Genomic DNA, 26,186 nt, shown 5'->3' with positions numbered 1-26,186 from the left:
TTCTTCGTAAAAAAAGAATAAATCCATGAGCAACTTTCTGCTTTGAATTTTGTATTGGACACTGAATATATCCTAAAAAAAAATTAGTATTTTTTCCCATAGAATTCTTTACCAGTAGTAAGATGCCTGTTTTGCCCCATAGTTACCTCATTCAGGATATAACAGCTGTGTGGCATCCAAAGGTGAAGTATTATGCAATCTGTATGTTTGTGTAGCCATGGGACTCTGTAGCTTTGAATTGCCCTCCTAGATAATATTCTGTGAGATAACAATTATAGAGAGCATTGTTAGTTTTACAATGCCTTCCCTTCCCCCCCAAAAAAATCACAAATAGAAATTAACATTAATTATTTTTTCATATATTTTTTTACTATGTATTAAGTTAGGAGCAGTCATACTTCTAAATGATTTGAATTAATATCGCCTGGTACTTAGCTATACCTCTGAATGTTACTTGGACTTTATAGTTTCATGAGACAGGAACAAACTAGAGTTTATCATTAGAGCAGAAGTTCCCAACCTTTTCTATACCTGCAATCCCTAGAACTCTTCTGATTCTTGCACCCCTTACAAAAGTAAATAATTAAATGCATATAATTATGCATATGCACTATAATTTTGAAATATCTAAACCCAAGTTTTCGCAGCCCCTGAAATATCGTCTTGCAACCCCAGGGGAAGCACCCCCCAGTTGGGAATCATATTTTTGATAGACCTTAATATTTTATTTGTACATAACATTTAATCACAATTAAATTTATAATGCTTTGTTTGATGTTGGATTGTTTTGAACAAATCATAATACTAACTTTCCATTTTGGGACAAAATGATGTGTTCCAGAATTTATTAATCTGTAAAAAAAAAACCAATCATTCAGCATCCCAAAGGCCATTCAGTTTTGGTTGAATGGTGGGGAAAGTCCAGTTGCCTTTTGAAAAGCACCTTTGGGACAACCATGATCTGGATGATTGAGAATCTCCATAGACATTCAGTCATTTGGCAGTTGTTAAAAATATCAATAAACTTAAAGTAGTAGAGCTACACTATGACTTTAATGCTGACTGTAGTTAATATTCTAGTTACTGTACTAATTATTATGTGCTAACCGGAGTTTCATTCTGGCCACATACACATACACTGCATTTCAAAATCTAAAGAGGATAGTAGGGATGGATTACTGTTGTAAACCATTCTAAGCCAAATAGCAACATAGGTGGAGCATGTCTATCCTAGCATCTGGAGATATCCATAAATACCTGCAGAATTATTGAGAATCCTCAGCCAACTTAAGTTGGAGATTTTGTGTTAGGAAACACTGAAGTGACTTAGAAAATCAGTAGGGATGCATTTCCTTTTATTATCTATAGGCAGAGGTTTATGCCTCTGGAAAATTAAGGCAGGATTAATAGATCTGTTGAAATTTCCTTTTAGTTGCTCTGGAGGAAGGAGTTTACATAGATGAGCTGAATATAGTATCTTATATGACAAATTGACCTATTTATGTATGCTGCTATGGCATCGGTTTTACTTGCAATAAATGTATACAGTATAAGTGACAGATGCATATTAATCTTTAAAAATAATTGAAAATTTATTTATGCCTTTCTCAAATGCATGACTCTGGGAAGCTAACTATTTTTTTTAAAAAAAGTAGTTTGCTTGGTGATACAGGATGTTCACAATATACCTAGGTATTATCAATTGTTTTTATCATGCTTTTCAGTATGTCTTAATTATAGAAATAGGCAGCATGCAAATTTGAACAAATACATAAAAAGTACTGTTTTTGGTACAAATATAGTTAAGTATGTTTCTTTGATATAGATACTTGTATGTATCATGTCCATTTCCATATTTACTGTTTGTGAAATACTAGTGAAACATCTTATTTATCTATATAATTATCTGCATCATTTATATAAAACGCCTATGTCTAACCTTTAACTGGGCAAAATGATGCGTCATATAGCAATTTTTTTTCAACCAAGATTATGGGTTAATTTATGGAATACATTCAAAATCCTGGATCCATGGAACTGAAAATTGGCAGTTTTTATAAAACATTTAATGACATAAAATTACCATAAAGCATTTTATGACATATTACAAAATGTCATAAAATGTTTCCTGTAGTTAATTTCTGATGTTTGACTGTGTTATACTGTTCAACATGGGCTACTTTTGAGACAAATATACATATTTCTGAAGGATGAAAATCCAGATCTTGGCTCAGTTCCAAAAGCCAGGCCTTGAGGAGAAGGATGTTCCAAAGGCTGCGGTAGCCATTGCCCCCTGCAAGCATATCTTTCAACCTTCACTGCTAAGGAGATCCCACCTGCAGATCTTAAATTTGAGGAAAACAAATATTAGAAAAGAAGTTCCTTTGAATCTTAAACATGGTACAGTGGTTAGAATGCAGTATTGCAGGCTAATTCTGCTGACTGCCAGTGGTTCGATTCTCAACTGCTTGAGGTTGACTCAGCCTTCCATCCTTCTGAGATGGATAAAATGTCCCACATTGTTGGGGGCAATATGATGACTCTGTAAACCATTTAGAGAGGGCTGGAAAGCACTGTGAATCAGTATATAAGTCTAATTGCTATTGCTATTATCAAAATGCTCAGGCCATTGTATAAGTTAGTATATTTCTTTAGGATTAGTTTCGTGTGTACAAGAGATGTTTGAGGCAGCCTTCTCCACAAGCATCAAATGCTGAATCATTGAACAGTCAGCCCATATAAGATAAAATACACTGCAGTAGTCAAGCCTGGAAGATACCAAAGTAAGGGTCTAGGTCAGGGGTGTCCAAACTTGGGAACTTTAAGACTTGTGGACTTCAACTCCCAGAATTCCCCAGCCAGCATGGGTGGCTGGGGAATTCTGGGAGTTGAAGTCCACAAGTCTTAAAGTTCCCAAGTTTGGACACCCCTGGTCTAGGTTATTCCTGTCCAAGAAAAAAAAACACTATTTGTTGTTATTTGCACAGAGCATGACACAGAGAAGCCACAATTACAGATACGAAAATCACTGGAAACATTTACTAGACAAAACCAAGGTACCTGCTGAATAAAGCAGATCAGCTCCCCTCTTAAAACAGATCTACAACCCTGCTTTCCATAGATTTGAGAGAACCACTTCTGCTTTTCTGAACTGTTTTTTCTCTGTTCACTTTGGGAAGCCTTCCAAACTGGCACTCCCTTTCTTGCTCCATATTCTTGTTATCTCTTTCACCACTTAAAGCAAATCTTTGTTAATAAAAAAAAAAAGGTGGGGCTGGGGAAGATCCTGTTAGGCTATAAGCCTTAGTCCGTCCTCTTCTTGTGTCAAGGATTCTAAAGCAAACTTTGTTCTCTCTAGTCAGGAGCAGAGGTGGGTTGCTCTCGGTTTAGCCCGGGTCGGCCGAAGCGATACTGGAATTCAGGCTTGGGATGCAGAACCGGTAACAACCCAGGCCTGCCAGGCCCCCGAACCTGTTCCCACACTGCTGTTGGGCAGCCACCATTTTGATTTTTAGTGACTGCATGCGCAGTCCACTGTAAATTGCTCTGTGCATGTGCGAAGAACAATTTACATTGAACAGCGCACGCACGCATGTTGCCGACTGGTAGCAAAACCAGCAGCAACCCACCTCTGGTCAGGAGGAATGGGTATGGATCATGCATTATCTCATATCTTTTGCTTGGAAACACAGATATTGATCCTCAGTCTATGGGAGATGTTGGTATTGTGTGTGTGTGTGTGTGTATGTGTGTGTGTGAAGACAGCCATTTCTATCTGACTCACAAAAAGCAGATTTCAGAGGGAACAGAGCATTACAAAATTTGTATGAAATAAATTTTGGAACACTTTGGAATACTTGAAAGCATTTATTTAAAAGGTAATTCATTCATTTTTATACACCCAATGTTAATTTGTTTTATTATCACAGTGCTATCATAACTTAGAAACAGCATGATAAGAGGAACCGCTCAGTTGAGTTGAGGTATAAAGGCTACATATGGTATAAAAATAAGAAGTTTGGAAAAGCTGTGTCCTATTTATTTTAGGACACAGTCAGTGTACAAAACAGAAGAGCAAAAAAGCCCTACTTGGATTAGGCTATAGTCCCATCTGGCCTCTCATTCTTTATTACCCACTGACCAACTGTATATATTTGAGATGCTCACAAGCCTAGATAGAGAGCAATAGCTGCTGTAGCTTCCCAAGCAGCCAGTATTTAAGGCATACTGCCTTTGATTCATCAGGAGAGAATATCAAAGTTATCAATCAGATATTGATGGCCTCATGTTTCACACACCTGTTTGGTGTCTTTGAAGCTGTCCAAATTTACATTTATTGCCACAACCAAAGAAGAAATATTTCCCCTTTGGCCAATTTTGACTGTTTGTCTATGTAGATTCAGTGGATGACATCAAGTTTTAGTATTGTGCTATAGAAAACAGTAAATTTTCTTGCACAATTTTATAAATATTGTATCTACCTTTATCTTATGTCTCAAATTAAAGTGCTCTGATTGCTGTAATCTCATTTAATAAGATTGTTGCTCTCCTAATGAATCATAGGAAGCATGCCTTATATACTGGATGCCTGGAAGCTATTGCCCTCTATCCAGGCTTGTGATACTGCTAATAATGTGTGTTCCTTCATTTTGTACCTTTTTCAGCAATAAAATATTCTTGTGCAGTTGTTACAGTTCTCTGAGCATGGCAAACAATACAATACCTTGGGATAGGCATGCCTAACTTAAGGACAACTTGTACTTATGAACCGATTGCTATAAAGCCTATTATACTAAAAATTTGAGTTAAGTACAGAGGTTTGAAATAAAGAACATACACATTTTGTGACACTCATGAAAAACATTGTGTGGCTTTAGCAGTTTGCCAGCTCAAAGAAGAACATCCATTTTAAGTTAGATCACATATTTTTTCCTCTTATTTACCCTTTACATATGTGCTTGTTCAACTTAAAAACAGACTTAGGGATGGGTCTCCTCTGTAACCCAGGGACTGCCTGTACGTTTACTAACTAGAACATTATTGTATCAGCATTTCTATTTTCAGTTTCCTTCTTAATTCCTTGCACGGACCTTGCCTTTTTTTTTTATACAGCAGCTGCAGTTGACTTAACTTTTTCATTAATTATCTACTTGATGCCAAGATCATGTTGATATGTAAATGAAGTTTGGATTCTCTCTCTATGTTCTACAGTACACTGAACAGCATTTTGAAATTCATTTACACAGCCCTTTTTTTCATGCATTAACACGAACTCTTTGTATCATTAGCAAACATGACTACTACACTACATAACCCTAACTCCAGATCATTTATTACAAGTAAAACAAACTCGTCCAAATGCCAATCCCTAATTCACATTACTTTACACATGTAGTGAACATGGGAATAAATTCAGACATTTATTCTTCCTTCCTATTTTTCTTTATTAACTATCTCTCAGTCCACGAGAACATCTTTTATCATACTTTATTCAGAACCCATGTGTTAGGTTTTGTAAATTAGGACTAAGTGTCTTTTTCAGCAGAGAAAAGACACGCAATAGTGACGCTCTGACACTTCTCTGATACAATGTGTATTATTTATGAGTAATTGAGGAATTATTAGACTCAATCAAGTTGAGTTAATGTTAATGTTGACATATTATCTTCCGAGAGTTTTTTGTTCAGATCCATGGAAATGCATCCTTCACCCACATGTTCTCAGAAGATACACTGAATAAAAATCTGCAGAATAAAGGCTGAACTTGTCAATGGTTCTCAACTTTCATCAGCTAAATTCAGAAACTATTCAACATTACAGACTAAATTATTGTAACAAATACATTTAAGAACTGACATTTTTGGAGGACAGGAAGAGGAGAGAGATAGGAGACAGAAAATAGAGGCAATTCAATTTGTCACACTTATTCATGGACAGGTTTGGAAAAATAATAATTCTGGGGATGATTATGGGTTTTTATTTCATAAGGTAATGGAGAACATATAGCTTTGCTTGCTTTAAAAAAATCATTTAGCTTCTGTAATAGTGTTCTGGCAATACATTTATTTCTCATAGTTTGTAAGTGTTGCATAATCTTTAATTTCTAGTTGCTCAGAATTTCATTTTTGCATAATTGCTTTGAACAGTTTCAAAATATGGATTGTCCATATTCTGTCTTAGTATCAACAACTTAGGTACACTCTGTTCTCGTTGGCAGTCAAAAATGAGAACTATGATTCAAAGCAATAGATGCATATCCTTAAGTTATTGTTACTGCATTGTGATGTCTACAAATGGAAGTATATTTTTAAAATGCATATTAGCTTGCAATATGCATTTTACTGTTACTTAATTGTTTGAACATGGAATTCCCATGTGTATAAGTGGGGTCATATGTGTGTTTTTGTTTATTTATAAAAAAAACTTCATAAGCAGCAAACCTATTGTAAAATATTGTAATGTTGGCTTCCATCAAGTACAATCAGCTAGAATCATATTTTATTAATGGGAATGCCTAAATCTTACTTTGTAACTTGAGAAAGTTCAGAGAAAAATTCTGGGGTATCTGATATTTTTATTAAAGTATGCATCAAAATTAGGCCACAGTACTTCCTACTGTTTCTAATGAAATTGATTACTGTAAAAGAGCTGTAAGAGCTTGAATATTAAATATTAGATATAATAGATGTTTATAGTTTCAAAAAGTTATTTAAACAATTAACTATTGTGTTTTGTGCAGTGAACCCAAATTAAAGTTAAGGTTTGCTCATGCACATACCATATATAATTAGAATTGGCTTATAGCCATTATTCTTTATAAATAAGTAAAGGCATAGTAGGTTTCAAAAAGAAAGTGATTGCCACATGCATGAACTCACTTTTGGTAGCCTAGAAAGTTTGCGTGATAATTCTTTGATACAGTTGACAGCTTTTTATCATTTGTCTTTTATAATCTGTATTCTTTTGCAACATTTAGCTGATTTTTCCTGCCATCCATCTCCCTCCCTCCCTGCCTCCCTCCACATGCACGCACGTATATCTGTTATCTGCATCTCAAAATTATTGAATTTATCAATGCCTTTCTTGCAATTTTTCTTACACGTTTTGGTCTTTCTAAATACATGATTTTATTGCTCCTGGGAAATTAGTCAAAAAAACAGTGTTGCCTAATGATTTGCAATAGACCCTTTCTTAACTAAGTGGTTAAATATGGCGTGTGCAAAAATTAAAAAAAATACATTTACTAAATGCCAGAAATGTGCTAAAACTTTTTACTGACACCTGATGGCCATCCATATTTTTAGTTCTAAGTTGACAACATTGAAAGAAAGAATGGCACAAAATGTGCTTGGTAGTTTTACATTGCATTATAGGTAGAAAGAGCGTTGGTCCTTACCTGAACGCTTATTTTCGGTGGTGAAGGTGGGAGGGACTACAGCAGGGTTTGATACAGCCTGATTGGTCCAAAGACTGAGGGATTTTTCTTTAAGTGTCCTCCTTTCCCTCCTGGCTCCCAGTTCCCGAGGTTGCATGGAAAAGCTGATATTCATATGTAAGGAAATAACCGTGGAAACAATACACAGAACACAACAGCAATAGCTATAAACCACAATTAACGACCACCCCGACCCCTCTATACTTTGGGCGGGAAAGTAGTCCCTCCCACCTTCACCACCGAAAATAAGCGTTCAGGTAAGGACCAACGCTCTTTTTCCGGTGGTTTCGGTGGGAGGGACTACAGCAGGGACATACCCAAGCTACGTCCCAGGGTGGGCAGAACTCAACGGGGGAGGGGGGGTCGCCACTTGTTGGAGCACTCTACGGCCGAAGGCCGCATCCCCCGAGGCGAAATGAACAAGGCGATAGTGCCTGACAAAGGGAGAGGGTGAGGCCCAGGTGGCCGCCCTACAAATATCCTCCAGGTGAGACTCCATTGCTACCTCGACGACTGCCCAGGCGGCAGTGGTGGCCGCGCTCCTAGTAGAGTGGGCCGTTATACCCTGAGGGGGAGTCAGGTGAGAAGCCTGATATGCTTCCGAAATTGCCTGCTGGACCCACCTGCCGATGGTGGCAGAGGACACCCTAGCCCCCAGGGTTCCTGGTAGGAAGTACAGAAATAAGGGTTCCGACCGTCTAAAGGAGGAGGTGCGCCTGAGATAAATGCGCAGAGCCCTCCTGACATTTAAACGATGCCAACTGACCTCCCTCTCGTGGACAGGGGCCGGACAAAAATTTGGCAAAATGATCTCTTGAGATCGATGAAACACGGAATTGATTTTTGGCAGGAAAACTGGGTCCAGTCTAAGGACGACCCTATCTTGGTGGAACTGACACAAGTCCTCCTTGGACGACAAGGCGCCCAGTTTGGAGATGCGCCGGGCCGAAGTGTCGGCCACCAGAAAAACTACCTTCAGAGTAAGGAATCTGAGATGTACTGTTCTCAGGGGCTCAAAGGGGGCCCCAGTCATTGCCCTAAGAACTAGTGCCAAGTCCCAAGTGGGGAACCTATGCACCGGGGGGACACAAAGATTAGCCGCGCCCTTGAGGAACCTCTTTATCAACGCTGACTGAGTCAGAGAACTAGTCCCCACCCCCGACAGAATGGAAGACAGGGCCGCTGTTTGCCTCTTTAACGTATTGTGGGACAGCCCTCGATCTAGCCCGTGTTGTAGGAATTCCAGGACCTCTGCGACCGAGGCCGAGCTCGGGTCAATGTTAAATCTCCCACACCAGGAAGCAAAGGCCGACCACGTTGAGTTGTAAATACGCGTGGTCGAGGGGCGTCTAGAAGCTTCGATGGTAGATATTACTTTGGCTGAAAGGTTAGCGCCCCTTAGATGATCGAGGCCAGATTCTTCTCTGCCCACCTGCCCAGCTTTCGTGCCTCCAGTCATAGACTTTTGGAGTGTGTCCCCCCTTGACGATTTATGTGTGCTTTCGCTGCCACATTGTCCGTCAAGAGAAGGACGTGACGGTTGTGAATATGGTCCTGGAAATGAAGAAGGGCCAGGCGCGCCGCCTTGAGTTCCAGCCAATTGATGTTGTGGCACAGGTCGGATTTGGACCAACGTCCCTGTGCCAGGCTGGACTCCATCACCGCCCCCCAGCCGAACAGGCTCGCGTCTGTTGTTATGGTAACTCTGTCCGGTTCCCAGAACTCGGCCCCGCGATTCAAGGTTGGTTTCAACCACCACTTCAGAGACCACCGGAGATCCGGCGGAATCCGAATGGGCCGCGGAGAGTTGCTGAGCAATTGTCTCTGGAATGGGATTAGAGTCCACTGCAGCGTTCTGGAATGGAGGCGGGCCCACGGGACGATTCCGATGCAGGATACCATCTTGCCTAACAGTTGTGCCAGGGTCAAGATGGAAACGGACCGTCTTGAGTGAACGAGGCGGGCGAGTTTCTGAAGGCTTGAAAGCCGGTCTGGAGAGAGTCGGACCAGACCCGCCCTTGAGTCTATTACTGTGCCTAAGTGAAGGATAGTTGTTGAAGGAGACAGGTGGCTCTTGGGAAAGTTTATGGAAAAGCCTAGGTCTTGAAGGAACTGAATGGTGATCTGTACATCCCTTGCTGCTTGAGACTGGGACTGGGCGAGGACGAGAACGTCGTCGAGGTAGCAATGGAGTCTCACCGGTCTCGAGCGAAGGTGAGCCGCCATTGCTGCCAGGACCTTCGTGAAGGTGCGGGGAGCTGATGCTAACCCGAAGGGGAGGGCCCTGTACTGGAAGTGCTGCCCCCCGTGTGAGAATCGGAGAAACTTTCGATGGGATGGCCGAATTGGGATATGTAAGTATGCTTCGGTTAAATCTATGGATGCCATGAAATCTCCTCGTCTGATGCCGAGGAGGATTGACTTGAGCGAAGATATCTTGAAGCGCCGGTATACTAGGTAAGAGTTGAGGCGCTTCAAGTCTAAGATCGCTCTCCATCCCCCGGATCTCTTCGGGACCACGAATAGGTTGGAGTACACTCCTTCTCCCCGCTCCCCCTGAGGAACCGGTTCGACAGCCCGAATTTCGATCAGGTGTTGAATTGCGAGAAGCGTGAGGCGTCGTCTCTCCGGGTCCCTGGGGGGGGGAAGGTTCTGAAGAGCGTCGGGGGAGGGACCAGGAACTCCAGCCGGAGTCCTTCCCTGACTGTCGACCTGACCCAGGCATCTGAAGTGATCCGATCCCACTGGTCCGTGAAGGACGCCAGGCGGCCGCTTATGGGCAGACTTGGATTTGAGTCATTTGCCCCTGCGGAAGGGACGGCCGCCCCCTCCATGAAAGGGCCGTTTGGATTGGTTCTGATACCTGTTCCTATCCTGGTAATAATTCCGTTGATACTGCCTATCATACCTGTAGGGAGTGAATCTGTTTTGACGGAAATCCTGATCTGAAGCCCTATAGGAGGATGACCTACGGAAGGTTAAAGGGCGGTTATCTGCTTTTTTTGTGTTGGAAGGAAGGATCTTTTTCTTGTCCTTGTTCTCGACAAGGATAGGATCCAGCGAGGATCCGAAAAGGTTGGGGCCTGAGAATGGTGCCCCCGCCAGACTCCATTTGGACTTATTGTCCATTTGCCAATTTCGGAGCCATAAAAGCCTCCGCGTAGTCACAGAGGTGGCTAGGGCTCTGGATGAAAATTTAATGGAGTCGAGGGTGGCGTCCGCCGAGAACTGGGCGGCTGAAATGATTTTGGCAATGTCCTGATGAAGGCGCTCATCTTCTAGAGGAATGCGGTCTTGTAGTTGCCTAAGCCACATGACTGATGTGCGATTAAAATAAGAAACTGCTGCGGCTGCCTTAATAGCCCATGCCAAAGCATTAAAGTTTTTGCGTAGGGCAAGTTCCGCTCGCTTATCCTCCGTTTTAATTTATTTGCCACATCACCCGTGACCACGGAGGAAGCGTTGGCTAACAAGGCCACTGGGGCATCTACTGTGGGCAGTTGAAGAGCCTGTGTGAAGGCCTTCTCCATATTGTAGTAGCTTTTGTCGCTACTGCTGGGATTAGGAAGAGAAGAAGGCTTAGCCCACTGATCCTGAACTACTTCCAGAAAAAGGGGAGGTGCAGGTACCTCTTCCTTCTCAGTGTTGGGATTGATAAACATGGCCAGATTGGGGTCCTTACGCTGGTAAGCCGGAGGGGGGCCCGTGCCAATCTGTGTGGTCTTTTTAGCTTTGCGCAGCATAGGTTTAAATGCCAGAGGAGGGAAAAGCCCTGGAAAGCCTGGTGTTTCTGGGGTGTCCTCCTCATCTTCAGAAAATCCTAGAGTAACATGCGCAGGTTCCCCCAAAAAGGAGCCCTCGCTGACCACAGAAGGGGAAGCTGCCCTAGACCTTTCCAGACTTCTATCAGCAATCTGAGGTCTGCTACTGGTAGCAGCCACAGGGTGAGGCCTACCTGGGGAGGATCCCTGTGAGCCAGGCCTGAGGAAATGCCCTTATAAATTGCAGTAGAAATAAGCCTTTTAATATTGGGAGGCAAGTTCTCTAATTCCTCCAGATCCTCCTCTGAAGGACCACGGGAGGGATCCTGTGGAGCCAACTGAGCTGGTGGTAAATAGTCTCCAGATCCCCCTTCTCTTGGATCCTCCATTCTTCTTCTGGGGGAAATGGATGGGGAGGGAGAGGTCACTTCCCTCCTGGGCCTGGCTGGGGAGACTGAAGGGGATGAAGGACTGTAGCCCCTGGTAGGAGAATCTGAGGCCTGAGACCGTGCCCCCATAGGAGATCTAGATCTGATAGGGGAGTCATGCCTAGAAGCCAGCGCTCGCTTTTCAGCCCTGGCCACCTGTTTTTCCAGGGCCCTTTGTCTTCTAGACTCGTCCCTGGCAGTTGCTCTGGAAGGGCGTTGCTCTGCAGAAGGCTTGGGGCCTGCTGTTCTGGGCCTAAGCCTGCCCTGGCTCTCCTCCACCCTTTCGCTGGCCTGTGTATCTGAAATAGTGGAAGCCATGCCTCACTCACGTGTCCAGTAGAGTTGTGTTTCGGTCTCAGGTCAAGAAAACCTCGTTGCAGCCGCTCACGAGGCTCAGCGTGCCTTTCCCTTGTCCTGCAGGCCTGCTCGTTCAGATAGCTGCACGTGGGAATGAGGCCGCCGCCCACGAGGTCGCACCAAAATGGCCACCGCGCCTCGTGGGTGAAGAAATTAAGCTGCCCGGCTCAATGGAAAAGGCTCTGAGGGGATTAGCCTCGCTACGAGCCTAAATGCAGCCCGGGAGATCTTCAGCTGGCTCACCGGCTGCGAGCAGCGCTTAAACTGTCGTCTTTTTTTCTTTCGCTCAGGAAAAAGCCGCGCGGGAGCTCTTTGAAGCCGCGGCAAGCCGCGCGGCAGTTATTTGAAGTAGCGGCGAGCTGATCGGCTTGATAAGAGCCGATTCGCAAGCTCCCAACCGCCGGAGAGATTTAGAAGTGCTAAACGGCGATCGGAGGCTTTCCCTGACTAAGGGGTTGAAGCCTCAAGTCAAACCTCGCTCTTTTTCGGCGCTGCTGTAATGGCGCTCCTAAAGAGCCCCCACCCTCAGGAATTTCCTGAGAGTGCAATTGAACCTCGCAGCTTTAAGGCAGAGGATCAAGATAAATTTGTTTTTAGAATCTCCAATTGTATATGAATTAATTAGTCAACCTCACAGGAGCCAAACTAGCTTGGACCAAAGACTGAGGGAACTGGGAGCCAGGAGGGAAAGGAGGACACTTAAAGAAAAATCCCTCAGTCTTTGGACCAATCAGGCTGTATCAAACCCTGCTGTAGTCCCTCCCACCGAAACCACCGGAAAAAGGATTAATTCCTTCTGCTGGTAGACTGGTCATTGGAATCAGGAGGAAGAACAGATTTTCTCAAAATCATCTTCAGAGATTTGAAGAGGATCTAAATCATTTTGAAGAGGATCTAAAGAGAAAAGGAGAAAGAAGGAAATCCCACTGCATAAAAATTTAATGGTAAAGTTAGCTTAATTTGTAAAGAGTTTGATAAAATATTTATCAGCATTAGTTATGTGTGCGGGAAGGGGAGGAAGGTTCTGGATTATTATGTAAGATGAGTTTATATAATGCAAGGAACTATGTGGTATTCTAATAGTGATTACAATACATACTTTTCTTGTTTTAGATTAAATAGAAAGTTAATTTTTGTCTTTTGGATACTCTTTGGAGGTATCATAATAATAGGTGGATCTAAGCCACCAACACATAGGTCCTCTTTTGAGGGTGCATTTATCTTCCCCATCTTTTCTGAAACCCTTTTTTCAGGTAGTTGTTTGTCAGGGAACATATTTTGATAAGAGTCTAAATTGTTAGTTAGATATGGGGCTAAATGTAGCCTTATGGTAATATGTTGCTGATCCATATTGTATAGAAACATTACTACTTATTTTTATAGTGTTTATACATTTGAATGCTTTTCTGAAAAATGCAGTAGCTTTATTAAAGATAAACCATGTAAGTCTAGTGCTTTAATGGAGGAGCTGCATCTGTTTCACATATGCATTAGAAAAAACTAAACAGTTCCTTCTATGCCAGTGTCATTAAATACACTGTTGGTGAATCATGACAGAAATTGTATTTTTATTTCTCCTAGGTGCTGCTTGGAGTGTCCAAGCATGGGTTAACTTCAGCTTGCTGCCCAAGAACTGAGTTTAAAGTTCGTGTAGCCATGCTTCTTGCTCCCCTCAGAGGCTCAGTTTTAAAAAACTCAGTCGCCCTACAGGACGCTTTTGGGGGAGATCCAGTCCTTGAGCAGCAGGTTGGACTCTCCTAAATAGTGTAGTGTAGCCTTTCATCGTTTTTTTGTTGTTGTTCCTTTGAGTGTTAGTTAGACAATTCTGTAGTGTTTATTATTTTGGCTCCAGTTCCTCTAGCTTGCCTCTAACGTAATTTTGTGCCGCCTGTTGTGGCTCCGCCACTGGCAGGCGGACATGAAGGCGAAGTGGAAGCTCGCTTCTGCTCCTTTCAAAGGGGGAAAGCTGTTCGGGGAGGCCCTGGATCCGTTTTTAATCGAATCCAAGGATAAACATAAAATCTTGCTTGTGGTCACCCCCCCAAAAAAAACAGACCGTAAGGACCAGCCTTTTCGCAGACAGCCCTTTCAGAGTGCAGACCCCTCCACCTCTTCTGGGGGATTCAGTCAGCCTTACTCCCAATCCCAGGATCATCCCCAGGACAAATCCTCATATAGGGACAAGAACAGGCAACATGGAAACTGTAGGCCATTCTGCGGGGGAGTATTCCAACCGTCCCTTTCTACTTCATCCTTTTCCTAGTTACCAAAATCCTCAGGGGGAGTAAGGGCAATACTGGACCTCAAGAAACTCAACATCCATCTGGCGTACAAGCGCTTCAAGATGCAGTCCCTGCAGACCATTCTGGGCTGCACCAGGCAGAACGATCTCTTGACTTCCATAGACCTGAAGGAGACATACCTGCATCCATCCAGCGCATCGCAGGTTCCTGAGGTTCCAGTTTGCCAACCAACACTTCCAGTACAGAACCCTTCCCTTTGGCCTCTCGTCGGCCCCGAGAACCTTCACCAAGCTACTAGCCGCCATCGCAGCGCATCTTCGATCGCTCCCAGTAAGACTGGAATGCTACCTAGACGACATACTCATTCATTCGTTGTCCAAGGGGCAAGCCCAGAGGGATCTCAAGGTCACCATCCGAGTCCTTCAATGCCACGGGTTCTCAGTCAATCTCGACAAGAGTCACCTGACCACAACCTGCAGAATCCAACACCTCGGCACTGTGATGAACTCCAGAGACTACAGGGTCTTCCTCACGCAGGAGAGAGTGGACAGCATCAGATCCCTCGTGAGAACCATCCATGCAACGGGGTCAGCGTCCATCATCTCTCTCTTCCAATTGCTGGGGAAACTGGTGTCATGCATCTTGGTGGTACCGTGGCGCGACGGCATACACGAGAACTCCAGTGGTTCCTGCTACCGCTCCAGAGACACAAGGTCAGCAGCTCCAGGAGGGTGGTACATCTTCCTCCAAAGGTACTATGCTCTCTCAGGTGGTGGCAGATGGTCACCCTTCTAAAGGGCTGCTGCTTCAAGGAACCAGAGCGCCTAGTCATAACAACGGACACCAGCCTTTTCGGTTGGGGCGCTCATCTCCAGACTCAGGTTGTTCAGGGCAGGTGGTCACAGACGGAGCTTGCCCACAACATAAACTGGCTAGAGCTCCAGGCCGCAAGACTAACCTTATGCCACTTCCATCGTTGGGTCAAGGGCCGCAATGTCCTAATTCTAACAGACAACATCGCCAGAAAGGCTTACATCAACCATCAGGGCGGCACGCGATCTCTGGCCCTGATGGCAGAAACGGGAGCTCTGTGCTGTTGGGTGGAAAGACACCTAACCTCGCTAAGGGGCAGGCCACATATCGGGGGAGGACAATGTGACTGCAGACTGGTTGAGCAGAACCACCATCCAGAACTCAGAGTGGCCTCTCCACCCAGCGCTGTTCCGTCAACTATCACAGAGGTTCGGCTTCCCGAAGGTTGACCTCTCCCATTGCCCCGGAGCGGAGGAGACAGACGCCCTTCGGTCTCGCTGGCCTCCCAGACTATTGTACGCTTTCCCGCCTCTTCCACTGATTCTACTGGTGATCAGGAAAATTCTGACAGAGGGGGTGGAGGTGTTGCTTGTGGCTCCACACTGGCCACAGAGATCCTGGTTCGCCAACCTTGTCAGCTTGTCAGTGACTCAACACTGGCACATACCTCAGGAGCAGATCTCCCTCAGCCAAGGGGTCATTCAACATACGGAGCCCAAGTGGCTACAGCTGGCCGTTTGACACTTGAGGGGGACATCCTGAGGCTCAGCAAATTCTCTGACAAGGTCATTAGCACCATCCAGGCATCCAGGCGTCCCTCCACTGTCAGGATCTACAAGGCAACTTGGGCCTCCTTCTCATACTGGTGTCAGGTTCATCACATCATCGCCTCCTTTGCGACTGTTCCACAAATCCTGGACTTCCTGCAGGACGGCTTGGACAAAGGTCTCATGCCCAATACCCTCTGGCGACAGATGGCTGCCTTGGCCACCATCCTGTCCACGGACTCTCAGCTGCCTCTTAGTAAGCATCTGCAGGTTTGTAGCTTCCTCAAAGGGGCTACCAACCTCAGCCCACCAACAATCCACAGATACCCAACTTGGGACTTGTCTGTCGTCTTACAGTCTCTGACCGCAACCCCGTTCGAACCTCTTCAAACTGTTGGACTGCACCACCTGACCCGAAAGACGGCCTTTCTTACAGCCATCACTTCAGCCCACAGGATTTCCGAGATAGCCGCCTTTTCGGTCAGAGACGACCTTGTATTGTACATTCCAACAGGGTCATCCTCAGACTGGACCCAGCCTTTGTGCCGAAGGTTAACAGTGTCTTCCATAGAACATAGGAGGTGATCCTCCCAGACTTTTGCCTGTGTCCCAAGCACCCAAGGAAGCACGTGTGGCATAAACTTGATGTTCACCGTGCAGTGCGTATCTACATGAAATGTATGGCCCCCTTTCGTAAGTCAGAGGCATTTTTCGTGTCCTTTCAGCCCGTTTCCATGGGCAAGAAAGTCATGTCTTCCACCATAGGATAAGAGCATGTATTAAGCTGGCCTACGAACAGCAAGCCAGGCTGGTCCCGCCTCGCATTACAGCTCACTCAACGTGGAGGGCCGCAACCTCGGCTGCGTGGGCCACGCAAGCTCCGATCAAGGACATATGTAGGGCCGCTACGTGGTCGACCCCATCTCCATTCTTGAGAAATTACAGGCTTCATACCTTTGCCTCTGCTGAAGCCTCCTTTGGGAGAAGAGTTTTGCAACGAGTCACTGCGACCCCCGCGGGCTTGGACAATTCTTCTTCCCTCCCTGGGATGACATAGCTTTGGGATGGCCCGTGCTTGGACACTCCAAGCAGCGCCTAGGAAAATGATCGTTGGCTTACCTGAATGGTCATTCTCTGGGTGCTGCGGGAGTGTCCAACCCCACCCAGAAGTGTGCCCGCGGGGACATGTGCACCGATTTATGGACATGGATCATTAGCATACATATAGACTCCTTGGGACTCCTTCGTTTTTTAAAACTGAGCCTCTGAGGGGAGCAAGAGGCGTGGCTACACAAATTTTTAACTCAGTCCTTGGGCAGCAAGCTGAAATTAACCTGTGCCTGGACACTCCCGCAGTGCCCAGAGAAAGACCATTCAGGTAAGCCAATGGTCATTTTCCGTTCTGTCCCTTTCATTTCCCTTGTCCGTAAGCCATCCTAGAAATGGTGAAAGTCAAAGAAAGTACAAGCAAACTTGTACAAACCAGATACTTCCTGGTTGTAATAAGCCACCAATTTCCTTTAAAAAGTCAGATATTCAAAGTTTGGTTAATAAAAACTTTATTTTCCAATTAACTCTTTTCCTCTTGTTCTAAACCTTAGCAAATCAATGGGCTCAGCCACTGTCTGATTTGTAGTGTTCTTAAATTTTTATATTAGTTTTTGGGGAATAGCTATAGCAGTAATATTATCCTCTTTGCAAAGCAAGAGTAATAATTACTATGGTAACAAATGTAGAATATTTATTACATAAGCATATTATTTTTTACTTATTGAAAAGATTTATATGGACACCTATCTTAAGAAACCCTTAAGTGAGTTTTACTTCTGTCATTTTTTTTGTTGTTGAGTCGTTAAGTCATGTTTGACTTTTTGTGCATGCACCATAGCATGCCAGGCCTTCCTGACCTCCACTGTCAACCAGAGTTCTTTCAAACTCATGTTCACTTCTGTTGTTACCTCAACTTTATTGTCTCTGCACTAACATAGTTTTGTTTTGTTACACTGATGCCTGTAATTGTTTTACGAGATGGCAGTTACTGAGTTATATATTTTTTAGTTTAAAAACAATTTTAAAATTGTAAATAACATGACTGATGCTTTGTGAGACCTTTCTGGTCTTACATAACAACTTGAGTGTTTTTGCCCATTTTAATTGCTTGGATATGTACCATATCTTCTCATAGCACAGAACTGAATTACAAAAGTTGCTCATTACTGGTCTATATTTTGAGAAAATTTACGCATTGTCTTCCAAAGATTTTTTCCCCAGGTTGAATGACTAAGAGTAATTGGTGGAGATAAATAGTACTTGGTAGGAAGCAGATGGTATTCCGCAGCTGGCTTGAGTATCGGGGGGAAAAAAAGAAAGTGAATATACGTATCCCCAGATAATGTTGCAGGATCCAATCTGGGTCAGTCACTGGGACCAGGGGTTTTATTTTCTGAATTTTCCGACTCATGCCAGAGCCCATCTTTAGGCAACTTCTTGGATCCTGAAAAAAATAATTCCAGGGGATGCTGTACTTCAGGAATTGGTGAAACATATGAATGGGTTTCTGGAGTTGATTTCAGAATAACTATGTAAAATGTATAGCAAGCATTTGTGGAACTAGTGGCTTTGGGGCAACATCTAATATAAACGGTACACTATTTTGAATGCTTCATCAAAATGACAAGGCTCTCCCTGGAGTGCTGTTATTCCCATAAAAAGATGCAGCTATTTTCCTATTTAGTCTTCAGCTCTGTGACCGATACTCTTGTTTTTCATGAACACTAACTCTACCATTTTTTTACAGTATGCATGACAAATTGTCCGACTCTGATTGTAATGGTTGGCCTTCCAGCGAGAGGAAAAACTTACATATCAAAAAAATTGACACGCTACTTAAACTGGATTGGAGTGCCTACAAAAGGTGAGTGCTGACACAACAGAGGTTTAACCAAAATTTATGTAAGAATTGTTTCTATAAATACAATGTATCACATAGCATGGCAAATATAAACCCCTTTGGTTTCTAAAGGCGCCTAAAAGTATATTAATCAAGGAGCCATTATTTTCTTTCCTTTTTTTCCGGGTTTAGATGTTGTTGCCTATTTTGGTTTGTCTGTATTCTTTTTAACAATACAGTGGATAGTGTTACGTAATCAGCTTAAGCAGAAATTTATTTTACACCAAATACTTTCATGTATTTTTCAGCTGCTCTTTATATTCAGTTTTGGATGTTAAAGCTAAATAACCTTATTTATTTATTTATTTATTTATTTTATTACATTTATATGTCGGCCATCTTTCCAATTAAACAACTCTTATGCTTATTAAATTGGTATTTTAAATCAGTTAATACTGATATAGTATATTTTCTATCTTTAACAATCTTATGTTATTTAAACTTTAGAGTGTTAATAATCTCTAGTCCACACTGTATTAATAATACATGTAATATATATGTTTTATAATTATATAATAAAACAAAGAAAAAATGTAACAATAAGATTTTTATCAGTTCGTTACATAGTCAGCCTAGTATTTAGACTGAATTTGGCATTTTTATCAATCTATCAAGTCCTTTCTAAGGATTTAGGTAGGTAGATGTTGATGTTTGGTTAACCAAGGTAAAATATATTATTGGTTAAAGGTATTATTATTGTTATTTTTTATCTAAAAATGTCACTAGTGTGCATAGTGCTTAACCAATTTTTAAAAAGTTGGTTCAATATGCTAATCTGCTTTCAATTAAAAGTAAGGAAAGGAAAATGGAAGCAAATAAAAAATGAAGCTAAGATGCTTTGTTTTCAGTTATATCTACCTAGACTTAATCACAGATTTAAGTTGTATTGTAAGAGTCAGCTAAAAGCTTCACAGGAAAAATTGGATCTGAGAAGAACTGGAAAAGTTCCCATCATAGCTTCCTATAAACAATATTTAGGGTATAATGGTAAAGTGATCTGGTTTCAAGATTATACCCCAAGGGTGCTTTTTCAAGAGACAACTGGACTTTTTGGTTTTTCTTTGAAGACGCTTCCAAGAAGCTTCTTCATCTCTTGAAAAAGCACCTTTGGGACAACCATGACCTGGAGAATCTCCATAGACTTTCAAGATGATAATGTATATGATAATGTATTATACCTTATTTAGTGGCAGAAAATAAAAACTCAATTTTCCTTCTTGACTTTTCTACACAGAGTTTAATGTTGGTCAGTACCGTCGAGATTTGGTAAAAACATACAAGTCCTTTGAATTCTTCTTGCCAGACAATAAAGAAGCCCTGAAAATCCGAAAGTAAGTTGGTCATGTGCCACTTTCTGTTGGCATCATGTAGCTGTTTTGGTCTAAAGGAATGTTGATGTTAACGAATTAGAAAACGGCTGATGCTGTTGGTTGTTTCTACCAAGGTGGGAAAGTAGGATAGTTGTCTTGAGAGATGCGTGGCTCAGTCTTAAGTTTTCTTCCAGTAATCATTGTTTTAATTTTATTGAGCATAATCTGTGAACTGGAGGAAGACACATAAGTTGCTCCAGCATTTCTGAAGCATACCTTTTAAATGCTTTTGTATGTAAGGTTGAGTCCTGTTTCGTGTACAGTCTTTTAATAATGCTAGAAATAGCCCTGTGTATTTGTAACTATGAAGTCTTGTCAGGGGTATAACCAGGGTGTTGTCTCTTCTTTTTAAGAAAGTGTGCCTTAGCAGCACTAAATGATGTCCGGCGATATCTTTGTGAAGAAAATGGGCATGTGGCAGTAAGTGTTCTATGGTGCATTGCTAAACAAATGAGTACTAGAACAGTTTTTCCCAGGCTTTTGAGGTGGTGGCTCTCAAATTCCATATGCTACATAAATTCTGTGAGGTTGGAGTTTAGGTCCAGTTTAACCCCTGTTTCATAGTTGATTCTGATTACTCAATTATTATTGAAGAAAATTGCAATATAAGCTACATAGTACTAACCTTCTGCCAGTGTCAGTGGGTATTTTTCGTATCTGTATCTGCTGACATCAATTTTTATAATGCAGAGGTAGTTTTAAATTGCTTCTGTGTTTGTATTTTATAGCACATTCATGGTAAAATTGTGTTGTGTAGAATAATAATATAGTTATATCCAGCTAGGATCTAATCCTATTGAGTGGACTCATTCTGTCACTTTATTCATGATAACATTTCAAAATATTTATGGCAGCGATGTTTGGGAGAATTAACATCTTGGCAAATACACATTTACCGTATTTTTGGAGTATAAGATGCACCTCCCCCCCAAAAAAGAGGGTGAAAATCTGGGTGCGTCTTACACACTGAATACAGCATTTTTGGCAGCCCGTTTTTCGCAAAAATGGACGCGCAGAGGGTTTTGGAGGCCTGAAAAGTGGTCCTGTTATCATGAATAAAATGACAGAATGAGTCCACGCAATAGGATTATATGCTAGCTGGACATAACTATATTATTATTCTACATAACACAATTTTACTATGAATGTGCTGTGCTATGAGATACAAATACAGAATAATACTTTTTTTCCAGAATTGTGAACGCATATACTGTCAAGATTCATGAAATGCCTCATCTCAAACTAACATTGAAGATTATGCATAAAAACTACAAATAAAATATATAGGACAGTCTGCCTATTTTATGTCATGCTGTTCCTGTATGTTTCTAAGACTGTCAAAAGCAAAATGCCTGTCTAAATGTTTGTTTCATTCACTTTTCTTTCTACTATAATTCATACACATATCATACTAACCTATCCCTAGTGTTTGTCATTTATTTGATTCATGGGCTGTTTTTTGCTCATTTTTTGCCCTCCCCAGCCCCAAGAGCACTCTATGGTCTCCCACACCCTCTGCATGCCCTGTTTTTTGCTTCCAACCCCCCCACCACGTGTCACATTTTTGCCCTCCCCGGCCTACAGGAGCACTTTTCAGGGCTCTCAAACTCTCTGCATGCCCCCTTTTCACAAATAAATGGGACATGCAGAGGGTTTGGGAGGCATTCAGATACTTCTGTGAGCCAGGGAGAGCAAAAACCTTTTTTAAAAAACCGACCTCTTCAAAATCTTGGTGTGTCTTATAGTCTGAAAAATATAGTAATTGCACTATTTGTTCTGCTTGCCATTAGTATGCATGTATACATATGAAAGATATATGTACCTCAGTGACGTGCAGTCAGGTGAGGCAAGTGAGGCATAGCCTCACCACTCTCATCATGAAAAAAAAAAGTAAAAGGAAAAAGCTGAGCTAGTTGCTGCCTCACCGTGGATGACTCTGCTTAACCTCACTGGTGCTCTCCCTCCCCAAGTGTAGTGACTTCCTCCCCAGGCCCCCATTCATTTCTCTCTCACACATACACAGCTGGATAAAACTATATAAAAATCTAGCCCAGTTTCACTGATTACAAGTTTGAAAAGGCAACGTGGCCCCACCTGCAATCAAACTACACTTGGGGAGGGAGAGCACAAGCGAGCACTGAGGAGACCACAGGAGGAGGCAGGAAGCCAGGCAAAGAGCCATGCTGTAGTACACACACTTCCCCCCCAGCCTCTTTCTTTTGGAAGGCTCGGCTCGGCTCCCCTCCGGCTTCTCTGCCTCTCCTCTCACCCCAGCCTGCCAGCAGGAGGTGGTGGGTGGGCTTTATTGTGTTCCAGGCATTTCCCACCCAGACAGCAGGCTGCATTTGCAATGGTGGAGGTGTTTGGGAAAGGCAGCAGGGAAATGGGGGGTGGTGGCAGAGGAGCTGCTTTCAAGCCACTGGAAAAGATATCCAATCCAACTTTTGTGTGTGGGGGGGTTTGTTTGAGAGTGAGGTGAGAGAGGGAAGGGGTAGAAGAGATAGTCCAATCCAACTTCTGTGTGTGTGTGTGTGTGTGTGTGTGTGTGTGTGTATGTGTTTGAGAGAGGGGGAGGAAGGGAGAGAGGGAGGAAGGAGGGGAAGGAGAAGAAAAAGAAAAAGAAAGAAGGAGCAAAGGAGAAAAACAAATGCTGTCGCTTTAAATTGGAACTGAGCATGCCTGGCTGTGGAATTCTGGGAGTTGAAGTCCACAAGTCTAAAAATATTTGAAACCCATTGAAACTGTGTCAGTGCCTCACCAGTCATAAACCTCACCGCATGTCACTGATGTACCTATATACTATGCAAAGCAACACAGTAGTTGCTAAAAATATTTATGATGAAGCTACTACATTTTATTAATGATACATGACATATTACAAATATACATGTATAATATATATATATTTAATGATCTACCACTGATTCCTGTATCGTCTCATCTAGGTTTTTGATGCTACAAATACTACAAGGGAACGTAGAGACACCATATATAAATTTGGTGAAGAAAATGGATTTAAGGTCAGTTGAGTAAAGATGCTAAAATTATTTAGTCCTAGAATATGTAAAATGTTTGTTCTAAATATTAGATTTACTGCAAAGAAACTGACTATAACTGCAGATGAAAAATATTGGCTGTAAGTAGTTCTGTAAACCTCCCCTCAAATTTCTGGTAAGTTATGCTTCTAATTTATTCTGTAATTTTAATTCTATGGTTGACAGAACTATTAACGATAGTTTCTGTTGCTAATATGAAAGAAGATTCTGTTGTGATTAGAAATGCTCACTTTTAAGACAGCTGGCAATTTAATATTGCATGTACCATTAATTGCCTTGTTAATTGTAACTCTCATGTATTTTTGCGAGGGAGTAAGGAAGAGACATAGCCTTGTTTCTTTGATTTATTCCTTTAGAAGGATACAGTGTATTGAATTTTCTTTAAAATAATTTCTATTGCATGACAATTAAAGTAGCTTTTATACTATTAAAATACTACTCCAGGGGTCAGAAGTAAAAAGATCCAGAGTAGTAGAGAAAGAGAGATTTCTTTTCTCTGTGGCATGAACTCTAAATGGAGAATGCCTAGATTCCAAGGGACTTCATTAAAGCCATACTATCTGAATTGGTTGAGAAAAAGATCAATGGAATGTTTAACATATTACAACTACATTATAATAATTATACAAGAAAAAACATTGTATGATTAGGTTTGAACTATTACAGGTAGTCCTCATTTAGTGATTGCCTTGTTTAGCATTGTCATAGTTATGGCAGTGATGAAAAAGTAACTTTAAATCAATTCTTGCATTCATGACCATAGGTCTGCTAAGCAGTGGAAAGCTGAAGTCAGATCATAGACAAAGTTGTGGTTTTATTTAGTGATTACTTTGCTTAACAACCAACTTGCTGGTTCCTATTGTGGTTACTAAACAAGAACTACTATTTGTTTTTTGTACAGCATTGTGTTTTGCTTTTGAGTAAGTAAGTTGAAGCCTGCTTTGCATTTTTTTTTAGAAAGTGAAAAATATTGTGTAAAGGTCCAACATCAATGTTCTTCCTGTTTGGCTTACAGACTTTTTTTGTGGAGTCAGTATGCGTTGATCCTGAGGTTATTGCTGCAAATATTGTGGTGAGTCGTAACTTCCGTTTACGTTAAAATGTTTGTGCTCAGTTTACTTCCCAGAACCCCCGAATCAGATCTAGCTGCTTCACTCCCTGCCATACTCAATTAAAAAAAAAACTTTTAAATGTTACATATACAGTATATGCATGCATGCATATAACATATTTCACTTCTGTATTGATTTCCCATTAAGGTTTGTTTTAAACTGTAGATTACAGTTTAAAGTAATCTACAAACCATGAACTGACTGACTGAGCTTTCCAGTTTTTCTTCCCAAGCATTCTTGCATTCACTAGGGATTTAATTTTCGGAAACTGGCTTGCAAAATGCATTTTTTACCAGTAAACTCTGCCTCCTTTCAAGAAAGGCAGAAGACAACTAAACTAACCATAGACTTGAAGAACAAGCCCAGGAGAAGTATGGGAATATTATTTCTCAATCATCAAATATATAAATGTATTTATTTTATTTATTTTCATCTACAGAGATCATGCAATCATTGATATACAAATTTAGTTTCAATAAAAGGTCATCAAATATGTATACATATATGATATGTGGTCAATACACTATAGAACCGTGATGGCTAACCTAAGGCACACGTGCCATAGGTGGCATGCGGAGCCCTCTCCGTGGGCATGCAAGCTGTCCAACTCAGCTCCACTGTGCATTCAGGTGCGCCTCCCGCCAGACAGCTGATTTTCGGGTGTCTGTTGCATGCAGGAGATGTGTGTTAGAGGTCTCTGCAGTGGATGCAGGAGATGTGTGTTCATGCATGGGGGGCGGGCAAGGGTGTCACCCGCATATGCACAGGCGGGGGTGCAACTTACCCACAGCATCCCATTTGTGGTCCCAGGAGGCTTCAGGAAGGCCTGCTAGGCCCAAAATGGGATGCAGGGTGGTGGTGGTGTGGCACGCCCCCCCCCCATTTTTGGTCCCAGGAGGTTTCAGGGAGGCCTTCTAGGCCCCAAACAGGGTGCGGGGGGGAGGTCACGCACATGCAAGGGGGTCACACTGGTTGTGCAAATGTGCAGGGGGGGTGGGGCGCATTGCATTATGAGGGAGGAATCACGTATGTGTTGTCACGTATGTGTGCGCAATTTTGGCATGTGAAGAGAAAAGGGTTAGCCATCACTGCTATAGGACATAATATATTAAATAAAGGCTATAGAAATTAAAAGAATTGAAAACAAAAGTGTCAATCTTATGATAACAATTTACCATCCACGTTATCTTTTCTACTGATATTTAATTTGTACATTTTCCCTAAGTTGTTGAAGTATAAGTTAGGTTTCTCTTTTAAATTTAGTTTTTTCTATTCATAACACAGAATATAGGAAAGCATCATACAGCTAATTGACTTCTTTTATGATATTTAGAGATTTCTTTATTCTGTGGTTTCTTAGCAAGTGAAATTAGGCAGTCCTGATTATGTTGACTGTGGTAGTGATGAAGCTACGGAGGACTTTATGAAAAGAATTGAGTGTTACAAGAATTCATATGAGACGTTGGATGAAAATCTAGACAAGTAAGTGACGATTTCAATTTCAATTAAAAAACAACAATATGGATTAAAGTTTAATCCAATTAATTTATAACATACGTTTTAGGGGAACACATCCTCTCAGATGAATGATATAAATTAATGTGAGAGAGATGATATAAATACTTTTAATAAGAAAGGAAGAATTTAAAATAGTGATGAGAATAAGCAGAAATGCTTTTAATATTAGAAGATAGAGACAGAATTGTGAAATAAAGCAGGTCATAAATAAAGCACAGGGATGTGTGCTTTGTCAAGCCAAGGTAGCAAAATCAACAAAACACTGTGGTCCTTTACTGTGAGCTATTTGTAGTCCTGACAATTGTCCCAAGTTGGTGGAAACAGCGGTCATACATGGGTTAACTTAGTCAGTAACCAATAGAACTGAGTCTACCAA

The 26,186-nt window shown here is 42.0% G+C and overlaps 1 protein-coding gene across 3 annotated transcripts in view; it reads left to right on the top strand.

The window, feature by feature from the left end:
* PFKFB4 (6-phosphofructo-2-kinase/fructose-2,6-biphosphatase 4) overlaps window positions 1-26,186 on the top strand; it is an 86,061-nt gene that overhangs the window by 38,920 nt on the left and 20,955 nt on the right. For all 3 annotated transcript variants that reach the window (XM_081934909.1, XM_081934908.1, XM_081934907.1), the window contains exons 2-7: window positions 18,602-18,718; window positions 19,989-20,085; window positions 20,478-20,544; window positions 23,070-23,144; window positions 24,196-24,252; window positions 25,653-25,774. In XM_081934909.1, coding sequence (XP_081791035.1) covers window positions 18,602-18,718; window positions 19,989-20,085; window positions 20,478-20,544; window positions 23,070-23,144; window positions 24,196-24,252; window positions 25,653-25,774 — 535 coding nt within the window. The remainder of the gene's footprint in view (window positions 1-18,601; window positions 18,719-19,988; window positions 20,086-20,477; window positions 20,545-23,069; window positions 23,145-24,195; window positions 24,253-25,652; window positions 25,775-26,186) is intronic.

The sequence above is a fragment of the Natrix helvetica genome (assembly GCF_964273705.1).
Source record: "Natrix helvetica genome assembly, chromosome: 1".
NCBI lineage: Eukaryota > Metazoa > Chordata > Lepidosauria > Squamata > Natricidae > Natrix > Natrix helvetica.
Note: the sequence above shows the minus strand (reverse complement) of the source record. Positions and strands in the feature narration are given on the sequence as shown.